Raw genomic sequence first — 23287 nt, 5'->3', positions numbered from 1 at the left:
GTGAAAGCATTTGCAATAAGAAATTTCATGGCCCTAAATTACACTAAGTTATGGGCAAATCAAAATAAAAAGGTTTACAGTAATCAACCATACAATTTGGTTCTTAACAGAGCTCAGTGTATACCTCAACAGCTCCTGGGTCCTTTCACTGTTTTCAAATAAACAATAGCTGCCTTAAGCTACATTATAGTACTTGTCACACAAGTTCCCATATATTCACAGTAATTCTCATTTATTTCAAAAGCAGTTAATAGATAGCTGTATTTGATTTTTAAAAATAAAGTTGATTTTTCCCATGGCACTTTTGCATGTCCCCCCTATCTCCTCTCCTGCAAACTCTACAAATGTAGTTTTCACAGGCCTCTAAAAGCATCGGTGCCATTGTTGCTGAGCCCACCCTGAAGTGGACAAATCATCTGATTTTCTCTAATTTTTGCATGGCAATCATTGATGAAGATCAGACCATGTGGTTTTATTACATAAAATATAAAATATGAAGGAATTTTTTGCCAATTCCAAATGAATCCATGAAACAGGAGCTTGGTCAATCAATGTTTAAGAGTAAAGAACTCGAGCAACATAAGTTCTTACAATGTCTTACTCTCAAATATTTGTGGGAAAAATAACTCCTATCTCATTACTTTAAAAAGATTTAGATATCATCACCTGGTGGCTGACCAACTAATTGAGACCACCATTTCCACGTGCTTCCGAGGCTGGGATTGGGATATGTTTCTTGGCTCATCCATACCTCCTTGCATTTCTGTTTCTCGTTTCTTTCAGATGGGCAGCAGAAGGTAGTGGGAATTCAGGCTAAATGAAGAATCATCATGGATCTAAAAGTTCACAGGCCTTTGATCCCAGCTAGTACGGTCTGGTATTGACCCTGACAAAGTTTGTGGGGTTAGGAGGAGGTCACTTAAACTTAAATAGTACAGGCAGGCACCTATGCCACTAGGAGTGCACCTTGGGCAAAATGTGACAGAGGGTACCTAGTCCGGGCAGAGGCCGGGGCTACTCAGGAAAAATTTCAATATCATGCCCACTTCCTCAGAAACTTAGAGCTATGTTATGCGTTAGTACATATGCAACACATGATTCAGCGCACTTGCACCAAGCAGGTAAATCTAACATTCTATGGAGCTCGATTTTTCTCTGCAATTCCGTATCAATACAGTTTCCCACTCTTACCACTTGCTCACCCTGTCACCATTATTTTGCACGATGCCACTACACACAATCACTGACCCACAGAGGCAAACATAGCAACTCAATTTCTGACACTCGTATGACATCACATCAACAGCTGCTGCTCCCAGCACTACTACACTACCATACATAGAATCAAAACTATCGTATTTTAATTACGCTCAAAATGATTCCGAAAAACTAATCTATGTTAATTATGTTCCAAATAATTAGGAAACAAGAAAATATGTACCACTTTGTCTTTATTGCCTATACTGAAGTACTTTTCAAACCAATTCTTTGTACATTCAAATTATTTTATAAGAATGCAGATATAGTGATTCATACACAACAGACGGACATGAATAAGTTGCCCCTTCCCACCGCATTTAAAAACAAAGCCACCTAATGAACTTTTGCATCTGTATAATCATTTAAAAGGGTCTATACATTTTATATATTGTTTTAATAATATCCCTCCTGAAAATACTATTTCATTTTTAAAAATTATTTTAAGCATCATATTGACTTGATCTTTCAACCCAGTCACTTTCAATTCTCTCTACCCTGTCCTTTGGTCCAGCAGACTTGTTAGTGAGACTATCATATCAGTCAATACCACATGCTGCCTGGGAAACAGGTTTAGGCTGCTTGTGCCTACAGCCCCAGTCCCCTCAAAACCAATCACATACAAAATAGTATTCTGGTTCTGTCAGATCCTTGACCACCCTCCCAATCGCCACCTCAATCCCCTCTCCTGATCGCTCCCCTCTCTCCTGGTCAGTCCCCCCCTTCCGATTGTCCCCCCCTCCCGGTCACCCCCCTCCAGATCGCTCCCCTTTCTCGGTCGCCCACCCCCCCCTTCTCCCAAGACATATCTGAACTACCGGCAACGTAGCAGCCCCAAATTCAAATGATGTTCATCGGCGAGCTGCCTGATGACGCCCAGCACATGTCCACAGCTTGCCGGTCTGATGTAAATGAGGCCTGAGGCCCAATATCAGGTGGGCCTTAGGCCCACCCATTCCGGCACAGGGATCATTCCCTATGTTAGGTTCACGTCAGCCTGCCAATTTCTAGGCCATAGAGTCTACGTGATATTTTAGTAGTCTCTGAAGTAAGTCTTGTTACCCAGCCCACAATTCATAAAGTACTGGCTTTGTCCCATTTATAGCAAAAGTAATAGTAGTTCGATATTTTGTAAATGAAAGAAAGAATTTCCATTTATATGGCGCTTTATCATGACTTAGAATGTCCAAAGAATTTTGCATTCAATGCAGTACTTTTTGAAGTACCAATTTGCAAACAGCAAGGTCCTACAAATAGCAAATGACATGCATGACTAGTTAATCTGTTTTTTTGAGGGGTGAATGTTGATCAGGACACCAGGAGAACAACCTGCTCTTCTGTGAGTACACCATGGGATCTTTTACACCGACCTGAACCAGCGGAGCTGGCAGACAGGGTCTCATTTTATTGGCTCGTCTGAAGGATGACACCTCTGACAATGAAACACTCCCTCATATTGTGGGGTTTAAACCCACATCCTTGTGACTCAGAGGTGAGAGTGCTACAAACTGAGGCAAGCTGAAACATGTAAACAAAGGTGAAATGTTTGAAAATGTAACGCTATGCTAAGTATGAGGTTAAAATCGACACTCGACTGGCTTAAGGTCTGTGTTCTACAGGCTTTTAAATTTTGCACCAAGTGTAGCTAAAACGTTCCATCAGTGTAACTTTCCATTCAGTTTAGGGCTTGCTTCTTACAGCTCCCCTGTTGAGCAACGTTGGAAATAAAGAAGAGCTAATCACAATGGGTTAGAATAAACCTATCAAAAATAACTAATGAAAATAATTTTGTCGCAAACAAAGGTGATGCTTAAATAGTCCACTGTTCTTACAACAGCACCCTACTTTATCTTTCTCCCCATTACATCCTGGGCACAAACTCTGTGCTGGAATTTTTTAAAACACAAATGAAATGTGTGCGTTGTGATGATGCCAACATATAGAAGCAATGACTTAAGACTTTCTCTCTAACATTTGTGCAGTAAAAGCCAGACTCTGCTGGATTTGAGCTTTTTATATCCCTAAAGGAGAAAATTTGCATTGTTATTTAGATTGAACCTTGCATGCAACAGCAAGAACTAAACATGTTCAGCTGCTGACTACAGTAAGCAGCTTGCCAGCAGATGCAGAAACAGATTTCCATGTGTCTAGTGGTGCCTAAATGTTTATGTTACATTAAGCATAGCTGCACAACATAGTGTACCATATTTCATTTAATATTACTGCTCGAGGTGTGAGGTGGAATGGGTGAAGTGTTTCAAAAAAGATGTGACTTATATACAAATTCCATCACCACAATGTTCACACACATATAACTAATATATACAGAAACAGTCAAGTGATTATTGTCCTACATTATTTTTGTGCATTACTAGAACGTGAGTGAAACAAATTTTTTAAAAGGTATCAAATGCTACATGTAATACAGATAGGGAGCATCAAAGCTATGAAAAAAGTTTGAAATAGAGAATGGAAACCCGGGAAAGAGTTACAAGGTTACAATTCAATTGAGGGGTTCAGGTGACCAACCATGGTAGAAAACCTTGACTGGTTTACAATGGTCATCTGAACTTCAAGCATAGATTACAGCTTTGAACTCACTCTTGGTATCTACTATTTTTCATAACGTACCATTTCATTTGTTTCTGTGTGCACTTTTGCAGTTCATTTTTCAGCAGCGTTTTACTAAAAGCAGCTAATATCTTGAATTTCTAACCTTGATGCAGGATGATATTCATAAATGTGTATTATTGTCCTGCGATGTCAACAAAAGGTCATTAAGTTTTTAATCTACTCTCGATTGTAGGAATGTATCAAATTTGATATACACTGCTTACTCATTGAAAATCATCGGCAACACTGATATTAAATTTATTTTGATGTGCAGGATTTTTTTCCTCTATCATATAAGAATCTGGCTCCAAAATACTTTAAAGTGTTCCCTGTCAACTCGTCTATAATACTGCAAATGCGTACTGGATATTTTGGCTTGTACTGACTGCTGGATTTTGCAACATAAGTCAACAGTTCAAATCTCAAAAATATTTATTGATAAATTATCAGCATCATAGGTTATCCTCACACTATCACAGACGTAGTCATTAACACAGGCTGCATCAGCGATCCTGCCATTACAACTGCGTAGGTTAATTCAGCTCCCTCATTCTGGCAGCCAGCCTCAGTAACTCACCAAGCAAGTTTACCAGATCAGGTTCTCAGCACTCAATTACCCGAAACCAGTATTTTCTTGTCAGGTTTGAATCAACAGAAATAAACAAATTGCCCCAAAAATTAAAGGGATATTAAAGTTACTTGAAAATCTTTCCAATTGTTTCAAATTTTCTTTTTGTTTGTGCATTGTTTCCGAAGATGCCTTTTACTTTTAGATGACCCACTATGAAACTCCAGTCTTAATAATTTCTGTAAAACTATATAGTTACAGTAACCTAATAAAGCTCCAAAAAGAACTCATTTAATAGATATTTTTCATCCTCTATATTTTTCATCATGTACGCAATTTTGGAAAATATTCTTATATGAAATGGACTCTTCGATCAATAGAAGCATGCTGCACAGGACTCCATTTGTGAATTCACTTTGGCATTATTTTCTAAACTTTTATTTTGTCTGAGGGTATTTGTCCTTCAATGAAGGACATTCACCATCAAAGTTTTCCTCTTGTATTCCCCTTGCAAATCCTTGTGAGCCACATGTCTCCAATGCCAAGAGGGCGGGTGGATCGCATTCTCTCATTCCCCCACCAATATCCTCTTTGATAATCTACTAGGAGGCACAAGACAACAGCTCAGTGCGCTCACTCCTTCCAATTTCCCCTCTTCCATGCAGGGTAAAAGAATTTTAAGACTTGGAGCTAAGCAAAGAGGGTGAAATTGAACCTACTCCGTTCCACCACAGTGTGCTGCATGCCGGTGCACCAATGTGCAAAACCATCAAGATTCAACTGTTTCTTTAAAGAAAGACCTTGAAGCTCTGACATCACAAATTGGTATTTCAGACTAGCAAGACAGCAGCTCCAATTTCCCACCTGGCAAATGTGCTGAATTCCCAGACATCACATAATAAAGGAAAACCAGCAACTTTCTCTCCCTCTGGGGGCGATTTTAACTTGTTGCACCTAGTGCTAATGGGGCAGTAATGGCTACAAAATAGGGTCGGTAGCCTTACCGGACTGTAAGCCACGAGGTTGCGCCCAGTGCCATTTTGAAAGGGACCTAATGCTCAGAGCCCAAATCGCCTGCCTGTTTCAGGCGGTAGGCCCCTTTTAATGTGCAAATAGGGGTTCCAGGACCCCGTTTGCCATATTAGATTAGAGCTAGTCGGAGTGTACGCCATGCACGGGAGATAGAGCTGAAGAGGTCCCACAAAGATAAGTTTGAAAGAATTTTTGTGGGGCCCAGAGAATCAGTAGTGCTCTTCCGGGCCTCCCAAAAATAATCTAGGCTATTGCTGCCCTAGGACCCCCTTCTGCGATTGCGACCTCCCCCCGCACTTACCTTGGTGCCCACTGGGATGGCCCAAAATTAGTCTGCCTTAATTTGGCAAGCTGCCCGTTTGGCACACCACAGCTTGTCAGCTAGATGCAAATGAGATTGGGGCCTCAAAATCGTGACCACCTCATTGCTGTGGGTACGCAACTGGCCAGCTCTCTCCACCGGTCGAGCACATAAAAGTCAAATTCGACCTCTTTCTCTCCTCAATAGAGAAAGGGAAAATTATTGTTCAAATAGTTAGAAAGAAGCCCAGGTCCGTCTCATATATCCTTAAGTATGGCCATAGGTCACCTTCAAATGCTGTCATCCAGAGGAATGGCTGCTGGGTGGGGGGAGGGGAGGAACAAACTAAAAGGAGGAAGAAGGAAATTATTATAAAAATGAGGTGATAAAAATATATGTGAAATCAACATTATTTTGAGGTCTGTATTAAAGTAGCTGCCGCCTAATTTCTCCTGGTTTCTCTAATCATAATTTGCTTCCCTGTTGCAGAAAAATAGGAATGTGAAAAACAGAGCAAAGCTTATCCATTCTGGCAAATAATTAAAAGCCTCCCATTCAGAGACATGAAGGAGAATTCCACCTTGATTTGGCTCAGAGCCATGGAAAATTTCAGACAGACGACAACAGTAATGGCAGTGCATTGAACAAGCTCAGAGCACCGACAGACTATATAGATTCATAGAAAATTTACAGCACAGGAGGCCCATCATGTCCGCGCCGGCCGAAAATAAGCCACCCAGCCTAATCTCACTTTCCAGCACTTGGTCCGTAGCCTTGTAGGTTATGGCACTTCAAGTACATATCCAAGTACTTTTTAAATGCGATGACGGTTTCTGCCTCTCCCACCCTTTCAGGCAGTGAGTCCCAGACCCCCACCACCCTCTGGGTGAAAAATGTTTTCCTCAGCTCCCCTCTAATCCTTCGACCAATCACTTTAAATCTATGCCCCCTGGTTATTGACCGCTCTGCGAAGGGAAATAGGTCATTCCTATCCACTCTATCTAGGCCCTTTATAATTTTATATACCTCAATTAAATCACCCCTCAGCCTCCTCCGTTCCAAAGAAAACAACCCCAGCCTATCCAATCTTTCCTCATAGCTAAAATTCTCCAGTCCTGGCAACATCCTCGTAAATCTCCTCTGTACCCTCTCTATGCAATTACATCCTTCCTGTAATGTGGTGACCAGAGCTGTACGCAGTAGTCAAGCTGTGGCCTAACTAGTGTTTTATACACTTCTAGCATAACCTCCCTGCTCTAATATTCTGTGCCTCGGCTAATAAAGGAAAGTATCCCGTATGCCTTCTTAACCTGCTTATCTACCTGTCCTGCTACCTTCAGGGATATGTGGATATGCACTCCAAGGTCCCTAACTTCCTCTACACCTCGCAGTATCCTCCCATTTATTGTGTATTCCCTTGCCTTGTTTGCCCTCCCCAAATGCACTGCCTCACACTTCTCTGAATTGAATTCCATTTGCCACTTTTCTGCCCAACTGACCATTCCATTGATATCTTCCTGCAATCTACAGCTTTCCTCCTCACTATCAACCACATGGCCAATTTTTGTATCATCTGCAAACTTCTTAATCATGCCTCCTACCTTTAAGTCCGAATCATGAATATGTACCACAAAAAGCAAGGGACCTAGTACTGAGCCCTGCAAAACCCCACTGGAAACAGCCTTCCAGTCACAAAAACACCCGTTGACCTTATCCTTTGCTTCCTGCCACTGAGCCAATTTTGGATCCAACTTGCCACTTTCCCTTGGATCCCATGGGCTTGTACTTTTTTGACCAGTCTGCCTTGCTAAAATCCAATGCACTACCCTCATTGGCCCTCCTTGTTACCTCCTCAAAGAATTCAAGCAAGTTAGTCAGACACGACCTTCCCTTAACAAATCCATGCTGACTGTCCTTGATTACTCTAAGTGATGGTTTATCCTGTCCCTCAGAATTGTTTCCAATAATTTGCTCACCACCAAGGTTTAACTGACTGGCCTATAATTACTCGGTCTATCCCTCTCTCCCTTTTTAAACAACAGTACAACGTTAGCAGTCCCCCAATCCTCCGGCACCATGCCTGTGTCCAGGAAGGATTGGAAAATGAAGGTCAGAGCCTCTGCTATTTCCTCCCTTGCTTCTTTAAACAGCCTGGGATACATTTCATCCGGGCCTGGTGATTTATCTACTTTGATATGAAGATAATAGCAAACCAACTTGTACACATTGCATTCAGTATTCTGACACCCTTTACAGCAAACTATCCTAGCAGCAGCTGACAGAATTGTGGGGGTTTCTGATCTCAGCCAGATGGTATTATACCAGTTAAAGTAAAGTGAAAGAGCAGCAGCTACGCACCTGTTCATCTGCTGGCGAGAAGGAAATCCCATTACAAGGTGACAGAAGATGAAACTAAAACGCACTTCAGCAAATCACTCCAGCATCAGTGATTAATCTAAACACACCCACTGTCTGATGTACATTAACTATATAATTAATAATTTCTTAAGGGATGCTAGCCTGGCAAGAGTTGTAGGCAAGTTATAGGCATGCATTTTTAGGTGTCCTAAGCAACTATCATATATTGTGCATGATTAAAAAAAAGGAACGTGTATGTGTCATTTTTCTAAGCTTTTTTACTATTTGTTTCCCCTCCTTTCCTTTCTCTTTTCCTTTCCACAAACTGTTTTACCTTCTCTTCCCCCCACCATGCCATACATCATTTACTTGCCAAGAAAGCAGGCAATTTAATCAAATATCTTTCCCATTGTGGCTTTTGTGTGGTGGCAGAAAAGGTGCACAGGAGTGTTTTGGGTTTATACAAAAAACATTCTCCTCCTATGGGGAAAGCCTTTAGTCTCTGATACAAAATGGGACCAAGAAAAATTGAGAATTTGTCAGGTGAGGAAGTAGCAACATCACTCCCTGGCCCAATGCACTAGAGCACCAATATACTTTGGCACTACATTGCCAGTGGCTGTTTTATATCTGAAACAGCACATTGATAGAACAGTCGAGAAGACAACATTAAAACATAATTTATTACAGGGTCTTAGCGCACTAGCTTCAGTTGTTTGCTAGTGTGTTTCTGCAAATAGCCAAAGGTTGGCACTTTTATTTTCCATAAAATGCACAACAAATCAATATATCAGTATCAATGCAAAGGTGTTTGAGGCCTCCAGTAGGATATTAGAGTTTCAGATTAATTTAGACACTCATTCTCATTCAGCTTTTGGCCAGAGAACAGCTTTCACTGGTTTCAGATGAGTTGTTTCACAAAGAAATGGACAACTTCAGGGTTGGGTCCTTTTCCCCATAACTCAAGACAGATCAACCTAAGTGAAGTACTGAAAGTACCAGTGGAGACATTCCAGGCCATTCCTGGATACCATAGGTAGAAGGGGAGAAACTAGACAAAATCATTAAACCAAACTTTTAGAGAAAGATTGGCATGAGTGGCATCATCATGCCTTATGATGGAATGGCATACAATACACCACATGGTTGAGTTTGTAATCTCACCTATTGTCTGGAAGAAATGCAAAAAGAGGGTACTTATTTTTTTTAAAGCAATGATTTCACATGGAAAGTATTTCCACATCTTACAGCATGAATTTCTTTACAATTGTTTATTACTTCTAATAACTATCCATTTTTCTGCACACCAAGAGAAAATGTAAGAAAGCATGAAAGAAGAAAAGATCATCTGACCCATCAAACACACTTCTTTCACCTTTGTAGAATTTTTCCCTGATCCCTGAACATAGAAAGATAGGAACAGGAGCAGGCCATTCAGCCCCTCAAGCCTGTTTCATGATTCAATTAATCATGGCTGATCTATACCTCAACTCCATTTACCTGCCTTTATTCCATATACCTTTATACCCAGACCTAACAGAAATCTATCACTCTGTCTTGAAAATTTCAACTGACCCAGCATCCACAACCTTTTGGGCAAGAGGGTTCCAGATTTTCGCTTCCCTTTGTTGCAAAAGTGCTTCCTGATTTCACTCCTAAATGGCCCAGCTCTAATTTTAAGATTATGCCCCCTTGTTCTGGAATCTCCCACCAAAGGAAATTGTTTCTCTGTATCTACCCAATTGAATCCCTTTATCATTTTAAAGAAGCCCCAAGTATTGGCACCAAGTGTTGACACTTATTAGTGAAAACCTAATAGAAAAGTGATACATTAAATGTAGAATAAAATACAATGCCATATTATTTAAACAAACGGTTTAACTTAGGCATCCATTCTGAAAGATTACATAATTTGTATTCAGCACTACACCATCAGGACGCAAACAGTAGTTTAGTTTATTTGAACTATTTAGCACTGGATATTAAACCTTCACAGAGTTCCCTAGAGGTAATTTTACTAAGGTGCTCTCTGGCATACATCTGAGAACCATGCATAACAAAGGCATTGTGAGTGCCCAGATTTGAATATCACCTAATTTATCAAAATCTAAGGTGAACACAATAGTTTGTCTTCCTTTTTACTATAATTGGGTAAAATTAATTACAATTTCTATTTTTCTTTGTTTTCTCTCTCTTTCCCTTTCTCCTGAAGCACCCCAGATTCAGACAGCCCTCTTAAATCAGAATGGTGGGACAGCTCACATCACTGATGCCTCCACAAATATCATTGATTCTGCTCTTCATTCAATCCATTAGGTAAATAATACAATAAAGGAGCCCTGTGACAACATCATTACAGTACTTAGAAAAGAACAATATCATAGAAGTCAGGCATTATCTGAGAACTGCAAGTTCACAAAAATGTAATTTGCCCATAACTTCTAATGAGAAGAAAGATTTTGTGACATCTTAAGCGGTTTAATTAACTATTAAATGTACTGGCAAATGGAATAAAAAATGGTTGAGAAACAGTCATTGTAAATAAATGGAAGGAAAACTAAATAAAGTAATTAAAGGAATAATTTCACCACTCAGGTTTATAGTTTCCATTTAATATGTAGATTCTATTATCTCTGCCAGCTGTAAAGTTAAGAGTTTAAAAATATCATACATACAACGTAATTGAAGATTAAATAACGACTGTTGCAACATACAACAGTGCCGCAATATTTAACTGATTATTACTGTTTTATTATCAGTCACTCAAGGACAATCACGCCACCACTCTACTGGCCTCTGCTTCACTATTCTTTAATCAATGTTGAAAAGTAAAACTAAATGCGACAATTACTCCAAAATAGCAGAAAATATTAAGTCTATTTACAGAGGATAGCAATATATTAAAAATCAACAAATCTTTCATTAGCCCCCTACTGATGTCTTTAAAAGGCAAGATTATGAAGCAGAAGTTTAAGATGTGCATATCATCGTAAATATAGCTAATGAATACGGCTCTAACTCATTCTGGTTAGATACGAATATCAGTTGTCTACTTTCCACTGTTGCTGCACACTACTACATTTTCCATTTCTGCATGGTCGAATCACTAGATACCACTGGAACATTAGCACAGTGTTTGCGTCAAGTGATGTCAAAACCCTAAAGTACTGTATTGAACTAGAGATACTCGGCAACATGTCAGTGACAAAATTTCACCTTAATCATTGCAGAGTATACAGCAGCATGAATGAATAAAGCTTTGAAAACTCCAGCGAAGGACACCTTTGACTTTTGTCACAGTTAAGATTTCCAGTTTATTTTACAAAGTCAAAATAAAAAAATCGCATCACAATCTAAGCAATGCCATATTAATGAACGGATCTTTTTACGACCTGTAACGTGTATGAACTGCATTCCTCCTGGACTCCACTGTTGCTTGACCCAGTGGTAGCACTCTCTCCTGAGTAAGAAGATCGTGGGATCAAGCCCCAATCCAGGGATTTGAGCACAATATCTAGGCTGACACCTCAGTGCAGTACTGAGGGAGTGCTGCATTGTTGAAAATGTCATCTTTCGGAAAAGACGTTAAACCGACTTTTGTCTGCATGTTCAAGTGGATGTACACGATCACGTGACACTATTTGAAGAAAAGCAGGGGAGTTCTCCCAGTATCATTGCAAATATTTATCCCTCAATCAACAGCTCCAAAAACAGACTAACTGGTCATTCACCTCATTGCTGTTTGTGGGACATTACTCTGCACAAATTGGCTGCCACATTTGCCTGAAAAATAACAGTGACTACATTTCAAAAGCAGCTGATTGGTTGTGAAGTGCTTTGGGACACCCAGACGATGTGAAAGGTACCAAATGCAGTACTCATGAGTATGTTATACTTCAAATCATAGCATCATAGGTTTATGAATCCAACACTCACATTTTGAAATATACTTCACCAAAAAGCCAAACTCATTTCTGGAAAAGAACATGTTATTTGCAAGGCACTTTGAAACAGAAGTTCAAAGGAGGTTACTTTAATTAAGCCAATGAACTAAGTCTCACCATTTTCAAAAAAATACCAATTACTGCAGTTACTAATAATGTTAACATTTTATCACAAAACCAGTGACTAAAGAAAGCAAAAAACATAAAATAGCTCAGCTGATACACCATCAGCCATTCATTTTGATAAAGATTAATATCTCATAAGCATGTATCAGGTTAATTTGCATACTGTAATCTAGAGTAGAGATCTATTCAACCCAATTACTGTAGACGTAAAATGAGTGCGAGCTAACTTCATTTTTAAAAACTCTAATCCCATTCACCTGCTAAGTTTTATTTTTGAAATCTCATATAGAAATAATATAGTTTAAAAGCAGACTTGAGGTTTCACCTGCTTACGAATGATCTGCATTAAACAGGACTGCATCATTTACATTTTTTTTTAGTTTCAAAATTTAAATAAAGTGCCATTTTCAGCCCATTTAAATCAGAATATACAATTGTTGAGCTTCACTGGCTTTTAAATTCCAAATCACAGGAGATAAGAGGTATCATCTGTCGTGGAGCTGCAGCACACAACACGGATATTCAGTCATGCAGGACAAGACTATTGTGCCCATTAAACTATAAACAGCAAAAAGTAAACACTTCAATATTCAGCTCAAAACCAGCATTATTTCCCAATCATACTCAACATCTGACTCACGGTAAGATGAGCAAGGAGAGAAACAATACCGTTTTGAAGATTAAGGAGGAACGCAATAGACATTTTCAAAATTATGAGAGGTTTTGAGAAGGCAAACAGTGAAAGATTGTTTCCACTGGTTGGTGAATCGGTAACAAGGGGGGACAGACTGAGAATTATCACTAGATGAATGAAAGGGGAAGTTAAAAGAGGTTTTGTTCACAAGAATATCATTAGGGCATGGAATATTTTACCAGAAGCATTTATTAAGGCAGTGACTGTAACATCATTCAAATGGAATCGGATAAGTATTTGAAAAGGAATATAAAAGGATATGCAGAAAGGGGAGGAAAAAGGATTAAAGTAGATAGCTCCAGTTGAAGAGCTAGCACCACCACAGGAATGATGGGTCAAATGGCTTTCTTCTATGTTGTAATTTCGATGATTCTAAATATATAACTTCCTCCGAAATGCTGCCCAAGAACTAAAATATATATCTAACTCAAATCTGTTGGATACTACTGATCTTATTTTTTTTTGCTACTTGTACTGTGCACGAATTGTAATCCTATATATCTGTAAATTCATTCACTGTTTTTAGGAAGGGAAAGACTTGGCTGTTACGTATGTAACAGCCTAATCTTTCCTTTCCCTAAATACAATTATTATTTGTATAATAATCACTATGAAAATGCAAGAGCATAGCTAGTCAATAATCAAATTAGTCATTTTTATTGATGGGCCCAAACAAATTCCAAGGTAAGAATGTAATCTACTGCTCTGTCAGTGTGTACTATTAGGATTAGATTTGTTGCTGCACATTCATTTAGGAAGTAGCAATTACTACCCCCCCCCACCTTCCAAAAGTATGACAGGAGCTTTAGTAATCAAATTTATGACAAGTCCAATTAAGACATGGGTTTAACGAAATAGAGAACCTAGAAAATTATCCAATCCACACATAATATACAAGCTACAGACGAGAGAAGTTGGCTCACCAATTTAAAAAAGCAAAATACTGCAGATGCTGGAAATCTGAAGCAAAATCAGAAAATGCTGAAAACACAACAGCAGGTCAGTCAGTCAGCATCTGTGGAGAGGTTAGGTAAGTTTACCATCCAGGTATGGACATGTCTTCAGAGCCCAGTTCTAAAGAAAGGTCTGCACCTGAAACATCAACTTGTCTGTTCTCTCCACAAATGCTGACTGACCTGCTGTGTCTTTCCAGCATTTTCTGTTTTGGCTAATTAATTTGTCGGCTGCAGCAGATGTATACAGAAGTCTTGTTATCGCACAAAGTAATGTTTTTGGACAGGAGAATATTACTGGTCCATCTGGCCTACTACTCCAATCCTCCCATCACTTTCCTTACTGTGATTCTGAAGCTAACAACCCAGTGTCACCTTCCCTCACAGGCATTTGTCCAGTCCGTTGTTAAAACCTATCATGGGCCCGATTATTAGGAGGACGACGGGTTCTCAGCGGGGGGTCGACTGGGCGCGTGGGTAACGCCCGGTGAAATCAGTGTGCTCCGCACTGAATAGCAGGCGAATTGGAGCCACTTACCTGTGCTCCCGGGTTTCGCGCTGGAACGCTGTGCGGCGGGCGGACTGCGCATGCACAGCAAGGTCTGTCAGCTGGAGGAGCCCTATTTAAAGGGGCAGTCCACCAATGCTCCTCCTGCAGCAAACAACCAATGCTGAGCCCTGGAGCAGGCCAGAGGGAAGGCTGCCCCAAGATTTTCAGGCTCCTCACTCCAGGTTCTGCTGGATGGGGTGAGGAGGAAGAGGGAAATCCTTTTCCCGTCCGATGGGAGGAAGTGGCCTCCCTCCACCACGAAGAAGGACTGGCTGGAGGTGGCCAAGGAGGTCACCAGCAGCGGCAATGTGCCACGAACCTGGGTCCAGTGCAGGAAGAGATTGAATGACCTAACCAGGTCAGTCAAAGTGAGTATACTTACGCATTCTCCCACACTCCGTCTTCCACATCACCTCCACCACCGCACAACCCCTTCTGCACTGCCACCACAACGCTCTCGCATCACTCCTCACATCCACTCAACTATCATCCTCACCTTGCCTGTACGTACTCACCGCCCCTGTCCCCATTCGAACACTACCACGCAACCCAATCCTCATACAATATCATGGCTATGTTGCACACGCACCCTCCCATGCATCTCCCTCACGCTCAACCCCACCCACACCAATGTATGCAACGGCTCACCATGCAACAATCACTCAATCACGCCTCTGTGTTTCGCCTTGATAGGAGAAGAGATGCCAGAACGCCCGGGAGAGGGCACGGACCAGAGGGGGCCCACCACACCAGGTGGCACTAACAGACGTGGAGCATCAGGCATTGGAGATCAGCCACACGCTGGAGTGCCTGTCTCTGGCTAATGCCGAGGCTGGGATTGCACAAGCGACCGGTGACAGAAAGCTAACACTCAACACTCATGATAGCGATTGATCTTAGCATCACTTGGAATCTGCAGCACCTCAACATCTGTTCACATGCCTAATATAGCTTTCTGTTCTCTTTCAGGGCCATCTGCGAGCGCCATGACCGTGGAGGGTGATTCCTCAGAGGACCTGCCGGCCTCTGAGGGTCCATCGTCACATCTGAGCCAGCCATCTACCAGCGCAGATACACAGACCTCGGTGGGTCCCCGTCCTCACTTAGTTGGGCTTGCACATGGTGAGTCACCACGCACATGTGAGCACGAGCAGACCCTGGAGGCAGGGGCAGCCGTGGAGAGTCCGCTTCAGTGGGAGCACTCTTCTCCAGGCTCTGCTCAGCTGGACCCAGATGCTGAACCTTGGGGGCCAGTCGTGAAAAGGAGAGTCGTCGAGGGGCAGCAGCACAATGCTGAGGCACTGGAACAGGTGCCACGCGCACTCTCCACAATCGCGCAGAGGATGGAAGAGTCCAACTCCTGCATGAGGGGAATGGTGGCAGTGGTACAGGAGGGTATCTCAGAGATAGTGTCGCAGAGACGTGAAGGCATCTCTGAGATAGTGTCGCGGGTAGGTGCGGGAATGTCTGTGATGGAGGAAAGGCTAGCCTCTCTCGAGCGTCAAGCACGGCTCAACAATGAGTCCATTCAGGCCCTGACAACGGCCGTTCGGATTCAGGGTGAGCAACATTCTGCCGCCTTGAACAGGCTGACAGATACTTTACAAGTGGCCTTCCAAGGCCTCACACATGTCCTCCAAACTGTCGTCCAGCAGGGTGGAAGGAGTGATGTGGGCCTGGGCCACGAGAGGGATGATGGTGAAAGGGGACATGGAAGTGGGGACGCCACTCAAAGCGCTCCCACGTCTCACCCGTTGCCCCCCTCTCAACCAGTACCCGCAATGTTGCCCCGTCTCCAGGTGGCCGAGTCTGCCCCTGCACAGGTGCAGGTGGAGCAGTCTTTGGAGGGGCCATCACGGGCACCAAAACCCAAAGGGCGTCGGCCCAAAGCATCTCATCGGTCAGGGCATGGACAAGAGCAACCTGCCACTACCTCTGCTGAAGCCACAGGGGTAGCACCACGTAGGGGTTCCTGCAAACGTAAGGCGAAGGATTTGTGAGCACAAAGGGAATGCACAAGGGTGTCTGACGATTTGTCATGTTTTTTATTCATATTTGTTTTCTTTCACATGCACAATAAATATTATTATTATCACCACTACTGCCACGTCTTGCCCATCCTTGACTGGCTTGTGGAATAGGTCCCTTTCATGGGGTTCACCATGAACACGCACACTTGATGCCACCCATTGTGTAAATGCAGAGTGGGTGTAGGTGTATTTGCAGGGCTCTTTTGTGCAGACGACTGAGAGATGTCGGCGATGTCCCCGGTGGCACCCTGGAAGGATGCGGAGGAGAAGTTGTTGAGGGCAGTGGTGACTTTGACAGCGACAGGTAAGAAGATGGTGCTCAGGCCAGCTGGGAGCAGCTCGGCATGAAGGAGGCTGCAGATTCCACGACTACATGTCGAGTGACTCTGAGCCTCCATTGGCACTGCTGTTCAGAGAGGTCCAGGATGCTGAGCCTCGGTCTGTGGACCCTGTGGAGAGGGTAGTGCCCTCTGCAACGCATCTCTCTCCGTGGTTGCCCTCCCTCCTCCTGTGCAGGTGGATGTGTCACAGCACTGTGTTATGGAGCTCCACGTGTCTGAGGTGGACGGTGTGGCCGGCGAGGCTGGTGATGCTGTTCGCCCTCCGAGGAGGTCATGACTGCAGCTACAGCGGCCCCCATCCGCAAGATGTACATTTGAGGGGGTCCGCAAGATAGGTAAATGTGTCTGGACACCGGGATAAGTGTGCAAGTTGGTGAATTTTGTTGTTAGGAGGAGGGTGGTGGAGGCCAAACTTTGTCCAAAGTGACAGAGTGGCCTCCTGCAATGAGTGAAGGTCTCCCCCACCGACCTGTCAAATGGATCTTTGCAGCTGCCACAGGCTGATGGCTGCAACACGTCCATTTGAACTGGGAGTGCTTCCCCCAGTACGGAAAACAGTCTCAGTTAATTTCAAAATCCCTGCCCTCCTAATATGTCAGGTCAATCAGGTCTGTAAACGACCTGAAGTACCTGTTTAAGTACTTTAAGTGGCACCCCGCCAGCTTTAATTGCCGGCGGGAGTCCCACACGCGGGGGCTGCGCGCGCATGTCAGCGCGTCACTGGGAAACCCGGAAGTGGGCGGGTTGGAGCCGGGCTCCAGACCTGCCCCGGGAATCCCCGATTTTCGCAGCCCCCCCGCCACGAACGCACCCGATCGGGGGTGCGAAAATCGAGCCCCATGTCTTTCTGGTCCAACATGCCCATTGGTAGTTTTTTCCACATTTCTATCATAGATAAAAAAGTTGTCTAAATTTTCCACTTACTGTTGACATCCTTAACTTAAAACTACTTCTTGAAACCTGTGTCCGATAGAAGAGCTTTCATGAATCCAAATTCTCCATACACATTTTTTAAAAACTCTCTCAAGTGCCCCCCTCATTCTTCTCTTCTCCTAAGAATAAAGTTTCAGACGAGACAATTTTTCCTCGTAACTCACCCTCTATATTTAGGAATCATCCTTGTAGCCCTCTTCTGGACTCCCTCCAATAATTCTACATCTTTCCCACATATGGAGAACACAACTGAACACAGTATTCCAGACGCAGCTTCACCAAGGTCTCAAACAACTTCAACATTACCTCTTTACACTTTTAAGTCACACCCCAAGTTATACGTTCTAACATTTTATTTGCTTTCTTCAGCAACTATGAATAGTGGACTGTTTTAATGAACTATCTACCAAAATCCCAGATTTACCTCAAGTATGTTGCTATTTAATATGCAATCTAAATTCTTCTTAATATCATCACTTTACACTTAGCTGTGTTGAATTCCGACTGCCATCTCCCTGCCCATTGACCTCACCTTTGGATCTCTTTGAATTATCACACATTAGTTAACACCACTGAATGAAAAATGGAGACACCTTGGAGAATTTTCTGACTTCCAAGTCATTTATAAAATTTATAAACAACCGTGGCCCAAAGGCCGACAGCTGTAAACATCAATTGGTGACTGGTTTCCACTCTGACCCTTCCCAAGTACCACTGCATTTTGTTGTCTACCTTTCAGACACATTATGAATCAGCCTACTATGTGGGGCGGGTAGAAACTCTGAAAATCTCAGGTAAGGGAATATAAGTCCTGGTAGTTTGCTTTCCTACTGTCCTAGCAGTTGTATCCGATAAAGTGTTTCTCTTCACGATACTTGTCCAATTTTACCGTGGAGATCTAAACTACTTACCCTTACAAACTCCCTTGATAAGCTGTTCCAAAACTGTCCATCTTCTTGGTAAAATAATATGCCCTTATATCCCACCTGACTCTAGCACCACTCATGTCCCCTCACTCTGCTGTCCCATGCCAATACAAATAGCCCAAACAATTCAAATTCAGGTAGATAACATCCACTAGTTTTGTAACCTCTTCAAAGAACTCAAGTAAACTGGTCAGACATGACCTGCTCCTCCAGACCCCACACTGGCTCACTCTAGTCAGACCTTTCAAATGATTGCTCTGCTATCCCTCATCAAAATCTTGATCACTTTCCCCACAATTGAGGCAAGGCTCACAAGTCTATAATTGAGGGTTCATCCTTTGACCCTTTCTTAAAAAAAAAGACATTTTAAATTGCAATGCAATTTTAAGAAATTCTTTGGGTCCTAAAATTCCAAGCTTCAGTACATGCATTTACAGTTTTAATGATATGTGATATGTGCCAAAAATTTATAGATTGTATCGTTCTGTGCATGAATGATGCATAGGGATGTAAAGATCAATAATTTATTTCAGTTGACTATAACCCTCTATCCTTAGTTTTAAATTCAGTTATTTAACCCTCCTGCCTTACTACTTGCTGATTGAATGAAGTGTGGACATTGAAGTTTTGGGACCCAGAAAATCTAAAGAAGTTATACTGCATTTTAAGATCAATTGGCAGTCTCATCTAAAATGTATGAGAGATTATGCTGTGCATTTTCCAATAGTGAAAAATAGGAAAAATTGTAAATGTCCAAATTATATTTATTACTTATTACAATGTGTAAATTATGCTGAAAATTGCTATATCCTTTTAATGGCTTTTTCTTCATAATTAATACCCCTAAAATGTACATGGAAATTTATTCTTAGCTCTGCTACACAAATAAACATATAAGGCCTGATATTCCCCACTTCCATGAGCTAGTGAAAGGGCGCAAGTGATTTTCTATATGTCAAAGCCCTTAAATCTTAAAAAAAAGTATTGTAGCCTACCTCAAATGATAACTTGAGTCTGAGCACAACAGTGTCTAGATGCTTTATGTCAGAAATCTGCCCAACTTGCACCTTATGTAAACCCCTGTCATACTATAGTCAAAATAGTGGACTTGGTGATGCGAGTTCAACAGTTCTGTGACTAAATTTAATCTTTGCATCCCAAGCAGAAATTGAATTGAACTTGAGATTTGCTTCCAAATTGCCAGAATAGTATTTTTCTATGTTTAGCATCATAGTTATGAAGAAATCGTTCCTTTAAAGAGTTCTTAAATCTGTAACTGAAGTGCTAATCTGCTCATAATTTCATTTTTGTGTTTGGAAAGCATTATATAACTATCATTGCTCTTTTTGTACAGTTTAGTAATTGGTGACAACAAATAAATAATGCTTTCTTTCTTGAATCAGTTAGCAGTTTGTGTGCACTATCAATGGTTAGAATTGCTGAATGTCACCTTTGGTGGAAATTTCTGAATAATTAATAATACAGCATTACTGCAGAAAGAACACAGTTTATCTTAACTTTATTTATTTATTTGATAAAGATAGGTTGAAATTGATCGTCAACTTTCTCACCAATGTAATTATTTTAATATTAAATGTAGAAACTGTTAATTGAATGACGTATTGGAAAACCATAGATGGCCAATTTGTGATGCTGGATTCTATATCGTAACATACGCATATCCCATGGTGTTAGTACTCAAGAAACATAAATATTAAGATAGTAATGATTATTTGGAACTAAATCCTATAGAATCAGTATGTATGACATATGGTTAATTTTGAACATCTAGCAGGCAGAAGTGTATTGTGACACTGAGGCTGCCATTACATTGATTTTGCCCTATTATTATCCCTATTTTTATAACTTATTTTCTCTCCAGTGCCATTGGTTCTTCCTGCTACAGGACACATTATTTCATAAAGGACAGGCTGGGAAGCATAGACAATGGTTTCCCAAGTCTCTGCCCATATCACTCTGAAATGGATTCCATGAGGTGCACAAGAGTGGCACAGATTGCCTTCTCCTCTGATTTTCCCTCCCATCTTCACGGGGACATCCTCAGATGGCAACCTGGATTGTAGGTAATAATGTGGAAGGTCTTGTACCCGAAAGCTCTGTAATCAGTGAGTCCATGTGCAAATGTTTCCTTCATCATTACTATTTGATTAAAAAGATTAGTCATCAGAATTGATGTTCATTTTCGCTTTATGTTGGATTTTTTTTCAAAAGGTTTTAATCTGTGGCAAAAAGTTTATGCTGGTTTATTTTCCATTAAGGCATTGGTTGACCTTACAATAAAAGCATCCCGACTAATACTTGAGATACAGTCGTTACTTTGTGCTATTAAGTTGGGTGACTGGCATTCAGATCTATATATTATACAGCTCTTTGCCAATGAGAATTGTAGTGCTACATATTTATCACAAAATAATTGCTTCCTTGATGTATAGATTCGGAGCTCAAAGCAACTCTGTTGAAAACAAATAAGGCTTTTGAATATCTCCTGTTATAAAAAGACTCAGGTTTTTACAGTAAGGTTTGATTCAGGATATATAGTTTGTGTGGTCATCTCACTGACCTTGACTGTTCAACCATGTGTGCTGGTTCTATACTTGGCAGAAACCCAGGTCAAAGAACAAAAGTCAGTGGCACAGAGGCACAAACCATAAAGCTTTAACCACCAAGCCGAGTATTACAAAAAACAGTTTAACACATACACACACTCTAACAAAAAATAATTTCTGTTTTTTGAGTGGAGGAATATTTAAATTTACTGTACTGTAAAAGTTTAATTAAAGGTTTCCTCAAAAAAGACCTCTGGAAAAAATAATTTAAAAAGATAATTATTGTATATACCAGTCTAGAAGATGTGATGACTAAAATAATCCCAGGTTCACCCCTGCCCATGCTGAGTTATTGATCTCAGTTGGAGCGGTGGTGAGGGAAATACAATTGGCCTCAGTGTCACTGGTTAAGTATTGGGGAGGGGAATCAGCCTTTGATCATTATCCAGAGATTTGCTAGAAAGTGCACTTTGTGAATGTCAATTGATGATGTCAGATGAGGACTCAGGTTTGAAGTGATACCTCTCATTGTTGGACAGCCTAACAACAATCATCTCCCTCCCCGCCTCCATGAAGAATGGCTGCTTGGACAAGGTAGCTAAGGTCTACAAGGATCAAACTCTGCCTATGCATCAGTCACTGTTTTCAGGAGACATGATGTGAAGGGGATAATCTCCGAAAGCTTGTGATTTTAAAATAAATTTGTTGGACTATAACCTGGTGTTGTAAGATTCCTTACATTTGTTTTCAGGAGGAAAGAGGAGAAAATTAGGGGAAAAAATAGAAAAACAATTTGAGCACTTGGCTGCATCAGGCAACAACTAAAACATCATATTTAATGTCACTTTTCAGCACTCCTATTCAGACTCCTATATGTTCAGTGACAATATCTTTTTCACAAGTGAAAAGTCATATGATTTAATTTTAATTTTTTTATCATATCGGGAAACTGTCCGATAGGGTTAAGATGCAAAATAATGAACGGCCAGCAACAAGTTTAAGCCAACAATCACAAATTTCAATTGCACTGTGAACCAAGACAGCAAAACTCAAACAATTTATATCTACAGACGAGAGATTGAACTCTTGCCTTAATTCACCCGCAACTCTAGTTATTCTTTACAATATGTAGTACACTGTTCACAGCAATTACAAAGGTGAAAGGATAATAAACATGATAGCAATATTAGGCCCGATGTTAAAAGGGCATCACGTGGCTGCCACTGCAGCATTACAAGTTTGCTTTCAGAGTGGATTACTAGAAAATAAGCTATGCCATATGTATTGGAGAATAATGGTTACCGAGGAGTGATTACAAGGCAGTAATTTAATAGAGGGGTTCAGGTGATGTCATAAGCCGCAAGAGCAAAGCTTGAGTGGTTTATAACTGTCATCTAAACCCTGAGATTAGATTACTGCCTTGTAATCACTACAAGGTATCTGTTATTTTTAATAATACATACAGTAAATTGTATGGGTTGGTTTTATTCCATTTTGGGTTTGTTTTTCTGCTGATACTAGCTTTCAATGTTGATGCCAACTGCCAGAGCACTCGGGATTATCGATTTGTGATGACGATCACACTGAAACATTAACGATTGTGAAGTCATTACTGTGCATTTAATTGAGAAATCACTTTTTCCAGCAAATTCTATGGTCAGAATGTATTGAAAGTTGTTATGTGGAACTGCTTCTGTAATAGTTGCAGAAACCTGCCTATGCAGGCCAAACTAAAAGGACAATGGTCTCTTTAATTGCAGTTTTGATGGTAATGACAATCTGTCAAATGTACATCCTTTGAAATGGAAAGCTCCACACAAAGACCCAATGACAGCAATGCCAGCCACATATCAAGAATGCAAAAGCTACATATTTACTTAATCAGTCACTATTTTCAGATTTTCTTCTGAGCTGGCTTAGGCCGAGAGACATCAATTATTTAAAGGAAGTAACATGATGCTTCCTCTGTTAAGTCAAGTCTGCAAGCAGACCCCTAGAGAGAATAAAAAATGAATTAGCTAGAATTTATTAGTGAGCTTGATGCGAACAGAGAATCAGCCATCATATCTGCACTAGGTTTCCACACACCTTCAA

General features: G+C 41.1%; 1 protein-coding gene across 11 annotated transcripts in view; it reads right to left on the bottom strand.

Annotated features, from left to right (window-relative positions):
• esrrga (estrogen-related receptor gamma a) overlaps positions 1–23287 on the bottom strand; it is a 193358-nt gene that overhangs the window by 149434 nt on the left and 20637 nt on the right. Inside the window, exon 1 of one of the 11 annotated variants that reach the window (XM_067988890.1) lies at positions 8130–8198. The exons of the other annotated variants lie outside the window; for them this stretch is intronic. Within the exon in view, the coding sequence (XP_067844991.1) occupies positions 8130–8161 (32 nt within the window). The 5' untranslated portion in view covers positions 8162–8198. Of the gene's footprint in view, positions 1–8129; positions 8199–23287 lie in introns of those variants that run through there. 11 annotated transcript variants of the gene reach the window in all.

This window comes from Heptranchias perlo, chromosome 8 (assembly GCF_035084215.1).
Source record: "Heptranchias perlo isolate sHepPer1 chromosome 8, sHepPer1.hap1, whole genome shotgun sequence".
In the NCBI taxonomy this organism is placed as follows: Eukaryota; Metazoa; Chordata; class Chondrichthyes; order Hexanchiformes; family Hexanchidae; genus Heptranchias; species Heptranchias perlo.
This window is presented reverse-complemented; position numbering and strand designations above follow the sequence as displayed.